This window comes from Eurosta solidaginis, chromosome 2, assembly GCF_040869045.1.
Source record: "Eurosta solidaginis isolate ZX-2024a chromosome 2, ASM4086904v1, whole genome shotgun sequence".
Classification (NCBI taxonomy): domain Eukaryota; kingdom Metazoa; phylum Arthropoda; class Insecta; order Diptera; family Tephritidae; genus Eurosta; species Eurosta solidaginis.
In genome coordinates, this window is record NC_090320.1 from 169771997 (window position 1) to 169786776 (window position 14780).

General features: G+C 37.5%; 1 protein-coding gene across 5 annotated transcripts in view; it reads right to left on the minus strand.

The window, feature by feature from the left end:
* Nucleotides 1-14780, minus strand: part of fusl (fuseless) — an 871305-nt gene that overhangs the window by 474838 nt on the left and 381687 nt on the right. For 3 of the 5 annotated variants that reach the window (XM_067766388.1, XM_067766386.1, XM_067766385.1), the window contains exon 2: nucleotides 422-1995. The exons of 1 other annotated variant lie outside the window; for it this stretch is intronic. In XM_067766388.1, the coding sequence (XP_067622489.1) occupies nucleotides 422-1009 (588 nt within the window). In that variant the 5' untranslated portion in view covers nucleotides 1010-1995. The remainder of the gene's footprint in view (nucleotides 1-421; nucleotides 1996-14780) is intronic. One more of the 5 variants, XM_067766387.1, reaches the window with a different exon arrangement.

Genomic DNA, 14780 nt, shown 5'->3' on the forward strand with positions numbered 1-14780 from the left:
GGTCATAAACGAAATAATATCATTTCGTTTTTTGAATTCCAGTCATAAACTTTGAGCACACGAACAGCAGTAGCAGGTAACTACCCCGTGAGACTCTGTTAAACATGTTAAACATGAAAACATATCATTTGACACATGCTTTCGCCTTCCTGTTTGCCATAAAGTAAGAAACGTAAAGGCCGAGCGAAAATGATAGAGAATACCATTGCAACATCATTTGGAAGAGAATCTTTCATCTGAGCTTTCCTTCTCAATACAGAATGAAGCCCTGAATTTCGTTTCGTTAATTTAGTTCTTTAACAAAACGAAATATTTTGATAAATTGTTTTTGCGCTTTAACGAAACGAAATAGATTTGAAAAGTTTCTACATACATACATATATTTATACAGAAAAATATGAAATAATTTTCTTGAACTTACTCTTATTTTGAACATCGTATCCACATCAAAATAATCACTTGTATGGTCCATTGCGACGGCATAAGGAGCAGCGCTGAGATTGCGAACTGTACGAGTGACAATAAGAAACATCATAGAAACTAGTGTAACTATGCAAATGATTATTAATGAGTCCGCACTCGTTAACCAATCACAAAGAAGCCACGAACCTCGCCACATATTTACACATACAATTCCAAAGAGAGCTGTGTAACTACGAGATATTACGTAATAAGTGAGACGCCGCTTATCCGGATTAATGTAAGTTTGGAAAAACGATTGCGTAGTAGTAAAGAAAAAGTGTCCAGAACCTCCAATAAAGAAAGACATAAGCGCTGACATAGGCAAACTCCGTGGAAACAGTAGAACCCCCATTAATTCCCATGTTCCTCGCCAATAAGCAATTACGCAAGGTGCCACTATAATGCATGATAATACTGCGTCCAGAATTTCGAGAAATAATTCATGTATGCCTTTCACTTTTTTTGTTGAACTGCAATTTAAGTTGTTATTGCTTAACGCCTTTTCGTGGGCGATTGGTGATTCCCTCCTTTCCCCGGTTAGCATCATTAGGAAAGAGGTATTTTTTATATTTGTTTTGTTCGCAAGAAATGTGAGTTATAAAAGATGATTGCGTACATACAATGTATGTATGATTGTATGCATTCTTAAAAGTTTAAATTTTTATGTTTGAATGCTCGTATGTACATATGTACATTTATATCATGCTCCAGTGATCTCAAGGCTTAGTATATAATCGTAAGCTTTCGTCATTTCGAAGTTAATTGCATGTTCACTATACTTCGTTAGCAGCAGCTTATACATACATCCATACTCTTGAATGTGGTGATTTGAATGTTCATTATCTCGATTTTCGGCTTATTACGGATTGTTAATCCGTTCAAATTACATATTTATTAAACCAAATTTCGAATATATACACAACTGCTTTTTATAGTTTATATTTGCTAACATATATGTACATATGCATGCACATATACAATTTAAACTTTGAAAAGACCAGGATTTAATTTATTAATTTACACTTAACGTCTCCAGTTGCTGTGTTACCGTTCAAAGAGTGAAATATGAACTGTTTTCAACTCATTCTTATCAGAATTACTGTCATCAGTAAGATTATACTTTCATATTGTAACGCCATACGATTTCCCAGCCAATTGTTTTATTGTAGATACCCTGAAGTGTTTACTAGACACATAAACACTATATCACTATGTCAATGCATAAGTGCGTATGCAAATTATGTATTTACACTCACTATTTGCTTGCTTCGTGAAAACCTCTGTTGAGATTATATTTTTATTAATTTGTAGGTACCTATGTACATATATACAGCGCATACGGAAGTGTTGTTTATAATCTCCGATTAAATTTTCCAAAACTCATATATATACATATGTAGGTATGTATGTACATATGTTCCTTCTTACTTATCTGAATAGAGAAAAACACGAGAAAAATTATAAATTATATTCTCTATTGAATAGTTTAAAAGTGCGCGCATTTCTTTCCTTTTTGTCTCATAATGTTAAATCCTGAAAATACAGATAAGGCAGTTGATTAATAAAATGAGTGCTTTTACAGATGAAAGGGCTGAGTATGCCGTCGACGCCGCGGTGAAAGCTGCTAACTCCACGTTTCACTCAGGACGACTTTTTGATGCTGATATATTGGGAGGACATAAGCTAAGACCGGGGTCGTGTCTCCACTTCAAATATTTGCATTCAAATTTTAGATCTATTGAGTACGCTTTACCCCTAGTTCTCATATGTTCTTAAAACGATTTACCATTTGAAAGGTATTGTGATAAAAGAAACCCGGCTTTACATCACGGATCGTATAACACGAGAGGCTCCAGCAATATATATGAACAGCTGCCAATGTTGTGTTTACGTTCAGCCAGCATTGAACATTTTGACAGTATTGTAGCATTTTTTTTCAAAAATGCGATATTTATTTTCGCATTAATACAAAATACAACTTAATGTTGTCGCATTTCAGCATTAGCACTAGAAGTACGGAAATCATTTTTTGAAGAAATTCACGAGAAGAGTGGTAATGCTGGTTGTTTTTGTTTTAATTTTTCATACCCACTGCCATTCGTTGTTTACAAAATCATTGTGTTTCAAAAATCATTTCCAATGAGCAGATATTTCGAGTTTGGCTTTTTCCCGCACATGGTATTACTAAGGTAGTAAAATAGTACCAAAAGTTTTCTCTCCTTGCTACTTTAAAATTCATGGCCGAATTATGAGGGCCATCAAATTTTGGTTGTTGTGCTACTGACTTAACCTGCCTGGTTTTATTGCGTCATGGTGTAACCCCATATATATTCAATACAGTTTAAAGTTTAGAATATTGATTTCAATTGTGTTTTTTTGTTATACTGTAGCATTTTTTCGATGGAGCTGGCAGCTTTTACTGTGGCGCGACGATATACATATAAATAATATAATAAATGATTAATTTCTTTACGCCCACGCATCCTATATTTTTCTTAAACACGATCAGTGATAGGAATACATTTTTTAAATCGGAATAGCTGTGAGATGATTGATCGTATAAGAGAAATATGTATGTATGTGAAATTGTGGTTACCAGTTTCATATTTATCGTTTTAATGTTTTTTCAACCTCCAAGACAAATATTGTTTTTTGCTGAAAAATCAGAGCACGTACGACCGTGATTGGGAAAGATTTTGAGCGTGATTAACCGTGGAAAGGCCAAACGGCTGTCCATGCTAGATTAACCGGCTCCGGTAGGTATGTATATAAAATCTTCTTCAACGATCACGACTTTGGAAATTAATTCGAAAAAATATCTTAATATTTAATATGTAAAGAAATAATGCTTTTACAACTATTTAAATGTTATCGTAATAAACAACCAATATTTGGAGCTAAAATTTGTGCTGCTCTTATTTCAACGCTCGTTGGTGGTGTCCATAAGAAATTCCGATTTTAATTCGCTTTTCCACAGAGAATTAATGTCAATGGTCAAAACGTTTTTCTGACATTAATTCGCTTTTGTAAAAAGTCGAAGCGGCTGCAGTTTAAGCTATTTGTTTCCAGTGTTTTTACTGCTTTGGTTATGGCTACTACTTCCGTCTGAAAACTTTATAGTGATCTTGCAACTTATATGTTTATTTCCGGATCAGCAGCTTATACCGAGGACCCTACTCCTACCATCACCTTGCAACCATCGGTGTACACTTGTATCGATTCGTCCGCCATTTGGACACCCTTCTGCCAACCATACACTTCTCTAAGAGCCCCATCGAAGCGCAGATACGGAATCAGGTAGGCTGTTCGTCCTGTAATTGGTGATGCTACACTACTATGAACGTATGGTCTGCCCTCAAGCCGCCACAAGGCCCTGAGCCTCGTTGCAGTTGTTAGCTCTATGGTCTTTTCCGCTATGCCTAGAGATGGAATGGGCAGCAGGTATATAGTGCAGTCGGCAGGGTTGTTTTCAGGGCACCCGTAATGCTAGGTATTGCTTGCCTGCTAATTTTTTGAGGTAGGTTCTTTTTTGTGTGGCTGTCCACCAAATAAAGACTCCATAGTAAAGGATAGGCTTTACAATCTCTGTTAATACCCAATGAGAGAAAGGACGATAGATGCATTTTTTACATGCATAAAGTGGAGTCAAGGCCTTCTTCATTCTCTCCTCTACGTTGAGCTAACACGAGAACTTACTGTCTAGAATGATTCCTAGATATTTTGTACAAGGTTTCTCTTGCAGGGTCACCCCTCCGAGCTTAGGACGATTCCAATTTGGAACCATGTGCCTCTTAGTAAACAAGCAGATATTCTTCTACTCCGCGTTGGCCGTCAACCCGACATTATATGTCCAAGTATGTATATCTTGAAGCACTCGATCAATCAAAGGGCTAATTGTTGGAAGGCACTTTGTCAGGGGTGGGTGTCCCCGCGTTGGGCTGGCATAACATTTTTTTTGGGGGATTCTTACCTACATGATAGGAACCGCTCGTCAAACAATTACCACTTTGAGGGATCGCTCCATCGTTTACGTGCACCTATAAGTGTGGAACGCACCATAGCACCAAGAACCTACCACTGTGCACAAAAAAATTTGGTTACATGCGTCAATAATGCCCTCATGGGGATCGCCCACTTCTCACCTGCTTCCTTCATTAAGAAGCATATTTTAAACTTTTTTGGAAATATTTGAATTTTAAATTTTTTTTGTCATTTTATGTACGTAGGTATACTAAATTTTTATACAAGATCCTATTTTAATACAAGCGTCCAAAGACTACGGTTTTTATATTTTAAAAAAAAATTTTTTTTTTTAATACTCGGAAAACCAACTTTTTATGAACGATACGCCAGCCTGTAATACCCGACGCAAAACAAAATGTGCCGCCATGGCAGCGAATGAACAAAATGCTAAACTATCGATGGAAGGTGACCCAGTCTTTATTGATTTATCGGATAGAATTGTCGGGTCAAAGAGTAGTGGGAATGTAACTCCGGGAAATAGGGAGAATGAAGGTGCTAAGAGTATGACACCTACGGTAGGCAGTAATACAGGGGCGGTACCTAAACAAAATACAGGAGCATAGGTTACCCAATCAGTGCTATTACGGCCACCCTTTTTGTCTTTTCCTCGTCCTCCTCCGTTCCATAATTTCCCGAATAATGACACAGCCAATCGGCCAATGACTCATAGTTTACGGGGCGAAATTGCTCCTTTGGTTAGGGAATTGATGCGGAAAGCGAAAGAGGCCATGTTGGGAGAAATGCGGATAGGAATGCAGGAAATGATGAAAACCATGAAGAATTCAAACGGTGAAATGGGATCACCCGGTCAAGGGAATAGGGCGCGTGTATCGTATAAAAGGAGGAAGCATAATGTCAGTATTGAATCAATGGAATCAAGGAGGTCAGTATCCGAAAATGAAGGTGTTAATGAAAATGCCAGCAAGCATGCCAATTTACAAAACCAGGTCAATTTACAAAAGCATATCCCTATAAGGCCTTCGGTGGGTCCATTGCTGGCGTTTAATGCACAACTACAACAACGTCAAATACAAGGCACACAAGCAGCGAGCCATCATTCCGTCCCGGATAGCTTTCCGTCTGACAATCAAAATAATAGCATGATAAATAGATCGGATTTGAACATAGAGAAGTGGGGGATTAGTTATCAAGGTCACCGCGATGCCATGTCTATAGAGGATTTTTCGTTTAGACTCGAATATATGAAGAAAAATTATGGGTGCTCGTGGTTGTACATTCGTACAAACCGAAATGTGGACTGGCAGCCTTAAAGTTTGCATTGCAGCGGCAGTTCGCTTCTCAATTGACGGATTATGAGGTAATGCGCGAAATCAATGAACGTAAGCAAAAACCAGGCGAGACAATCGATGATTATTTCCATCGGTATACTTCGCTCTCGGTTGAGAAGTCCCATACCCGAATACGAAATAGTCCGTCTTATAGAAGGAAATTTGTGGGAATTCTTAGCCAAATTAGTGTATCCCATCGCGTTATACTCTCTTGAGCAGCTGAGGATGGAGTGTAAAGAAGTGGAAAGACGTTTCCCTCGGAATGGTGAACGAATGCCACAAAATGGATTGATAACCAAATAAATGAGGTCGTACACATGCAGACTGATGCGCAGGAATCTCCCAGAGATGAGGGTCAAATCCCTGTGGAAGAGCTCCGCTTTCAGCGAGTAACAAAACATTCATCATCGCGCGATCAATCAACCCGTAAAAATGTATGTTGGAATTGTGGACTCGAAGGTCATATGTTCACAAAATGCATGTCACTACACCGAAGGATATTTTGTTTTAAATGTGGAAAGGTGGATGTAATTACGCCTAAATATCGGTATGAAATCCAGCGGGAAACGCGAATCGGAACGCGCTGATAGGGGGGTATCGCGCTCCACACAGTTCCCGCACGTATAGATGCGTCAACCAACACACCATTAGATGTAGGAAACTTCGTGGTCCGGGATGAACAACCAGCGGGAAATCCGAAAATAATTAAAAATACCGAGTTACAGGCAAAATCTAACAAAAGTACCCTACACCGCCCAGTTATGCTCTCGTTTGAAGAGCGCATGAGAAAGTACCTTGAAGCGCGCGAACGAATTTTTGCCGAGAGTGTACTGCGAGGTCGTAGGATGGTTTCTCGCAAAAAACAAAAAGCAAGAGAACGTTGTCGACGACGAAAACGACTCCAGATGTAGTGGCTGCAGTCAAAAGGGAAGATCGAGTTGACCCGCGGGTAAACGGGGATATAGAAATTAAGGGTAGGAAAGTACGCGGACTTCTGGATACGGGGGCTTCTATTAGCATTTTAGGTCGAGGATGTCGCGAGTTTGTGGAGGAATTAGGTGCACCAATCGAAAAAGTCATATCAAGCGTTACAACGGCAGGTGCTCATATGGTGTTAGGAAAAATCACTGTAACTGTAAAATACAAAGAATTAGAAAATAATATTATATTTTACTTATGTCAATACCTGGAACCAGGGGCGTAGCGACGGGGGTTTTGGGGGTTGCCAACGGATCATTTGATTTTTTAGGTCATTACAATTCAAATATTTTATGTTTTATGTCTATGTTAATAAATTTCTTTATAATTCTGCTACGTATTTACTTTGTTGGTGATACTATATTTTAAATATGCAAGCATATGTATGTACGAAGTGAACACTTATATATTGTGACGAATATTAGCATACTATCATCTCTAAGCCGATGCTAAGCAGTGACTTGCATGCACATAACCAAATTAATCATTATGTCTAAACATATGTACGTACACGCAGCGGAGAAGAGGCGCACAAACACATGCAGATATCTTATCTGAGATGCTCCCAAAAGTAGGCAATGATAATTGTGCTAGTATCACTCGCACATACACGCGCATATGAGAAGCTATAAACGTAGTAATTTTATAGCTGAAAACCTCTTAGTAAATTCTAGAAATGGAAGCGCCTAGAAGTATGCGAACGAGAAATCACAGAGTATAAAAGGCAGCAACAGTAGAGGCACGAGAATCAGTTTATTTAAGCAAGCTATTAGTTGCGAAATATAAGTGTTATTAGGAAGTACTTTAATAAAGGCGATTTTTGCATTATTCAATATTGGAGTTATTCATTCAACAGTGTAGCGACTCGAACGTTAGAAGAAGATTTGGAATAAGCGGAGTTTCAGTAAATTCGTTACAATATTTTAATCATATTGTATTTCATAATAATTCTGCAATTTATTAAATATACAAATGTACATGTTAGCTTTTACTATAATTTCATAAAGAAGTTTCCTTGTAAATTTGCCAAACGACCATCTGCATACATGTCAGAGAACAGCAAAAATCGAACACATCAAAGTTCGGGAACAACGGCAACCTGATCGTGTTCAATGATCCAACTTGCTTAAACGAACATAATCGACGTTGATTTAAAATCAACCAATTTATTGCATGCGTGAATATAATCAATTCGTTTGCTCTTTTGCCTCAACAGCGATTACATTCATCGGAATGAAAAGGCAAATATTTTTAACATTTAAATAATTTTAAATTTACAGCATTTTTTTGAAGAACACATTTCCTATTTTGAAATATAATGCAAATTTGATGTTATTTTCCATGTGGAAAACACATTATTATAATGTAATATCTACATTTTTTTGCATGTCAAAAACACATTTCAAAAATGTAAAATTCAAATTATTTGATGAATGAAAAATAATGTGTTTTTCACATTTTAAAAAGTAAAAAACACATTAGTGTTTTTCCGTGTAGATATGACTTTTTTAAATGAAATGTTTTTCTTTTCGATCAGTTTCTTTTCATTTTTATATATGTATACGTTAGATCTCATGCATAGGCTCAAAAAGAATGAATTCTACTTATTCCTGAAGGAGGTACTTCGGTTTTTTTTATCAATTTATCTATGAATAATATTACAGGAATGCGAATCTGTGACTTTTCCTAATATTCACATGTTGTTGAAAATCTTGTGCACGCTTCCAGTAACAACGGCAACGAACGAGAGATCTTTTTCAACTCTTAGGCTGATTAAAAACTATTTGAGAAATACGGTGAGTGAAAATCGATTGAAAGGCTGTGCATCACTAAACATCCACCGTGATCAAATTGTTACCGTTGATGAAGTTTTAGATGAAATGGCAAAGAAAAGCTGACGCATGCTCTTGAGTTTTTAATGTAACCTTTTTCATATCATATTCTAAATACACGTACTTTAATGTTAAAGCTAAACCCAACATTTTTTTTTATTTATTTAACTGAAAAAAAAATTGTTTTTTGGATCCCCCCAACACAATTTTTTTGGCTACGCCCCTGCCTGGAACAGAACATGTATCTAGGGATTGACTTTTGGTGGATTTTTCAACTAGCTCCAAACGTAACGGACGTAGATGAAATTGATTTGGTTAGATTAGAGCATCAGATGGTGACAGAAGAGGATAAGAATAAACGGCGTGTACTGCATGAGTTGACGGCAGAACAACAACAACGGTTGCAACAAGTCAAAGAAAGCTTTAAAACTTTTGAGCAGCACGGATTAGGTCGAAAGAGTCTTTAGAAACACTCTATTAAGCTCGTAGAGGAAGCAGTGCCCGTTGAAGATTGCCATTATCCTTTATCTCCCGCTTAGGAGTTATAGAAGAGAGTGAAAGTGCCTGGACCAACAGAACGACTGCCGTGCGTAAACCTGGGAAACCCGATTTTGTTTAGATGCGCGAAATTTGAATGCCTTGACAGTCAAAGATTCATACCCCTACAGAATATCGAAGGGATTATCAATCGCCTGGATGATACACATTACATCAGTAGCGTAGACCTGAAGTTTGCCTTCTGGCAGATAGAAGTCGAGTAAAAGTGCAAACCATACACTGCTTTCACCGTCCCTGGATGTCTCTTATACCAGTTCGTAGTTATGCAATTAGGCTTATGCAATGCAGCGCAATGGTTGTGCCGATTGATGGACTGCGTTACACCACAGAGGTTGAAGTCTAACGTGTTCATATATTTGGACGACTTGCTTATCATTGTCCCAGATTTCGATTCGCATATGCGAACGTTACATGAAGTGGATGTTTGCCTAAAAGAAGCGGGTTTAACGATAGGTTTAAAAAATCCATGTTTTGTTTTAAAGAATTACCCTATCTGGGATATATTGTAGGCGGGGGAATGCTGAAAACAGACCCTGAGAAAGTAAGGGCGATTCTGAATATGGTGTTGGCGCGGTGCTCTATCAAAAAGCAGATGATGGTACCAGAGCCGCGGAGAGGGGGGAGCAGCCAGGGCAATTGCCCTGGCCCGGAAAGGCAAAGCAGTATTGACAGTACTCTAAATAGGATTTCATAGATACATACATATTTTGTTGCTCTTCAAAGTTCTAAAGAAAAAGGTTGGAAGAGGTTACACGACAAAATTCCTGAACATGAAAATAGTCAAAATCATAAAACATGCTATATAGAGTGGCGCCAATATGAAATGAGAATTCGAAATGCAAGTTCAGTGGATTCTCTCTTAGCGGAAAGCTGGAGAGAGATACTTCGCAGAATTTTTGATGTTGTTTTATTTTTTGGAGAAAGGGGATAGACATTTAGTGGGGATAATTCATTGATCATAAATCCAAAAAATGGAAATTTTCTTGGTATTTTGGAACTGATCAGCAATTATGACCCCCTATTGCATGAACATTTGGAGAAGGTGGGGGAATCTCAAACGAAAAAGAATCGTCTCCACGCACATTATTTGTCTGATGGAATACAAAATGAGTTCATAGAAATCTGTGCAAGTCAAGTAATTAGAAAGATAGAAAGGGAGAGAAAGTTCGTCAAGCATTACACAGTAATATTGGATGCAACCCCTTATTCGGCGCATATTGAGCAAGACTGTTTTTATATTGCGTTATGTTTTATTAGACAGGGACTCCGGAAAATGGAAAATCCAAGAACGCTTCTTAGAGTTTGTCGATTGTAACGTAAACACAAGTAAGAACGGGACTGTCTTCGGCAGTGCCGAAGACTTCATACTTTTCATGAATGGGGCTGAACAATAATCCTATCCCGTTCGTAATCTCCGAATAACCGGATGTATAAGATAAGAAATATATAGTGAACAGATCTACATACCTAAACGATTTTTAAGATAATTATAAAATAAACAAGTAAGGAAGGTTAAGTTCGGGTGTAACCGAACATTACATACTCAGTTGAGAGCTATGGTGGCAACATAAGGGAAAATAACCATGTAGGAAAATGAACTGAGGGTAACCCTGGAATGCGTTTGTATGACATGTGTATCAAATGAAAGGTATTAAAGAGTATTTTAAGAGGGAGTGGGCATAGTTCTATAGGTGGACGCCATTTAGGGATATCGCCATAAAGATGGATCAGGGTTGATTCTAGAATTTGTTTGTACGATATGGGTATCAAATGGAAGGTGTTAATGAGTATTTTAAAAGGGAGTGATCCTTATTTCCATAGGTGGACGCCGTTTCGTGATATTGCCATAAAGGAGAGCAGGGGTTACTCTAGAATGCGTTTGTACAATATGGGTGTCAAACGAAAGGTATTAATGAGTATTTTAAGAGGGCGTGGGCCCTAGTTCTATATGTGGACGCCTTTTCGGAATATCGTTATAAAAGTGGACCAGGGTTGACTCTAGAATGCGTTTGTACAATATGGGTATCAAACTAAAGGTGTTAATAAGTGTTTTAAAAGGGAGTGGGCCTTAGTTCTATGGGTGGACGCCTTTTCGGAATATCGCCATAAACGTGGACCAGGGGTGACTCTAGAATGCGTTTGTACAATATGGGTGTCAAATGAAAGGTGTTAATGAGTATTTTAAAAGGGCGTGGGCCTTAGTTCTATAGGTGGACACCTTTTCGAGATATCGCCATAAAGGTGGACCAGGGGTGACTCTAGAATTTGTCTGTACGATATGGGTATCAAATGGAAGTGTTAATGAGTATTTTAAAAGGGAGTGATCCTTATTTCCATAGGTGGACGCCGTTTCGTGATATTGCCATAAAGGGGACCAGGGGTGACTCTAGAATGCGTTCGTACAATATGGGTATCAAACGAAAGGTGTTAATAAGTGTTTTAAAAGGGAGTGGGCCTTAGTTCTATGGGTGGACGCCTTTTCGAGATATCGCCATAAACTTGGACCAGGGGTGACTCTAGAATGCGTTTGTACAATATGGGTATCAAATGAAAGGTGTTAATGAGTATTTTAAAAGGGAGTGGGCCTTAGTTCTATAGGTGGACGCCTTTTCGGAATATCGTTATAAAAGTGGACCAGGGTTGACTCTGGAATTTGTTTGTACGATATGGGTATCAAATGGAAGGTGTTAATGAGTATTTTAAAAGGGAGTGATCCTTATTTCCATAGGTGGACGCCGTTTCGTGATATTGCCATAAAGGGGACCAGGGGTGACACTAGAATGCGTTTGTACTATATGGGTATCAAATGAAAGGTGTTAATAAGTATTTTAAAAGGGAGTGGGCCTTAGTTCTATAGGTGGACGCCTTTTCGGAATATCGTTATAAAAGTGTACCAGGGTTGACTCTAGAATGCGTTTGTACAATATGGGTGTCAAATGAAAGGTGTTAATGAGTATTTTAAAATGGCGTGGGCCTTAGCTCTATAGGTGGACGCCTTTTCGAGATATCGCCATAAAGGTGGACCAGGGGTGACTCTAGAATTTGTTTGTACGATATGGGTATCAAATGAAAGGTGTTAATGAGTATTTTAAAAGGGAGTGGGCCTTAGTTCCATAGGTGGATGCCTTTTCGAGATATCGCCATAAAGGTGGGCCAGGGGTGACTCTAGAATTTTTTTGTACGATATGGGTATCAAATGAAAGGTGTTAATGAGTATTTTAAAAAGGAGTGGGCCTTAGTTCTATATGTGGACGCCTTTTCAAGATATCGCCATAAACGTGGGCCAGGATGACTCTAGAATGTGTTTGTACGATATGAGTATCAAATTAAAGGTATTAATGAGGATTTTAAAAGGGAGTGGCCGTTAGTTGTATATGTGAAGGCGTTTTCGAGATATCGACCAGGGTGATCCAGAACTTCATCTGTCGGGTACCGCTAATTTATTTATATATGTAATACCACGAACAGTATTATTTCCAAGATTCCAAGGGCTTTTGATTTCGCCCTGCAAAACTTTTTCATTTTCTTCTACTTAATGTGGTAGGTGTCACACCCATTTTACAAAGTTCTTTTCTAAAGTTATATTTTGCGTCAATAGACCAATACAATTACCATGTTTCATCCCTTTTTTCGTATTTGGTATATAATTATGGCATTTTTTTCATTTTTCGTAATATTCGATATCGAAAAAGTGGGCGTGGTCATAGTCGAATTTCGGCCATTTTTTACACCAATACAAAGTGAGTTCAGATAAATACGTGAACTGAGCTTAGTAAAGATATATCGATTTTTGCTTAAGTTATCGTGTTAAAGGCCGAGCGGAAGGACAGACGGTCGACTGTGTATAAAAACTGGGCGCGGCTTCATCCGATTTCGCCCTTTTTCACAGAAAACAGTTATCGTCCTAGAATCTAAGCCTCTACCAAATTTCACAAGGATTGGTAAATTTTTGTTCGACTTATGGCATTAAAAGTATCCTAGACAAATTAAATGAAAAAGGGCGGAGCCACGCCCATCTTAAAATTTTCTTTTATTTTCGTATTTTGTTGCACCATATCATTACTGGAGTTGAATATTGGCATAATTTACTTATATACTGTAAAGATATTAACTTTTCTTTTAAAATTTGAATTTAAAAAAAATTTTTTTTAAAAAGTGGGCGTGGTCGTTCACCGATTTTGCTAATTTTTAGTAAGAAGACATATAGTAATAAGAGTAACGTTCCTGCCAAATTTCATCATGATATCTTCAACGGCTGCCAAATAACATCTTGCAAAACTTCTAAATTACCTTCTTTTAAAAGTGGGCGGTGCCACGCCCATTGTCCAAAATTTTACTTTTTTCTATTCTGCGTCATAAGTTCAACTAACTTACCAAATTTCATCGCTTAATCCGTATTTGGTAATGAATTATCGCACTTTTCGATTTTTCGAAATTTTCGATATCGAAAAAGTGGGCGTGGTTATTGTCCGATATCGTTCATTTTAAATAGCGATCTGAGATGAGTTCCCAGGAGCCTACGTACCAAATTTCATCAAGATACCTCAAAATTTACTCAAGTTATCGTGTTAACGGACAGACGGACGGACGGACATGGCTCAATCGAATTTTTTTTCGATACTGATGACTTTGATATATGGAAGTCTATATCTATCTCGATCCCTTTATACCTGTACAACCAACCGTTATCCAATCAAAGTTAATATACTCTGTGAGCTCTGCTCAACTGAGTATAAAAACAGGTAGGTACTTTGTGTGAGGATGCAAAGTTTCAGGTTTTTTGTGGTCCGCGTGTAAAAACTGTGACTACGAACCACGCATTTCAAAAATGTATGACGTAAACGTAACTATTTGAAAAAAGGGGCAAAAATTACAGTTTATATGGGGTATATAATATATATACCACTGATCTCTATGATTTTTTCAGACAATAATATATGCTATATACGTAAGAATTTCGTGAAATTTGAAGCTTCTAGCTGTTAAAATGCGGCAGAAATTGCGCAAAGCTTCTTATCTGAACAATAGGTTGTATGAGATATATACTATATATACCACCGATCTCAATGATTTTTTCAGACAACAATATATCTATACACGTAAGCATTTGGTGAAATTTGAAGCTTCTAGCTGTTAAAATGGGGAAGAAATTGCGCAAAGTTTCTTATCTGAACAATCCGTTGTATGAGATATATACTATATATACCACCGGTCTCTATGATTTTTTCAGACAACAATATATGCTATACACGTAAGCATTTGGTGAAATTTGAACATATCTAATCGATTTTTAAGATAAATAAAAAATAAAAAATAGGTAGGTACTTTGTGTGAGGATGCAAAGTTTCACGTTTTTTGTGGTCTTCATGTAAAACTATGACTACGAATCACGTATTTCAAAAATATATGACGTAAGCGTAACTATTTGATGAAATTTGATGAATTTTGAAGCTTCTAGCCGTAAAAAGGGGCAAAAATTACAGATTATATGGGGTATATAATATATATACCACCGATCTCTATGATTTTTTCAGACAACAATATATGTTATATACGTAAGCATTTGGTGAAGTTTGAAGCTTCTAGCTGTTAAAATGGGGCAGAAATTACGCAAAGTTTCTTATCTGAACAATCGGTT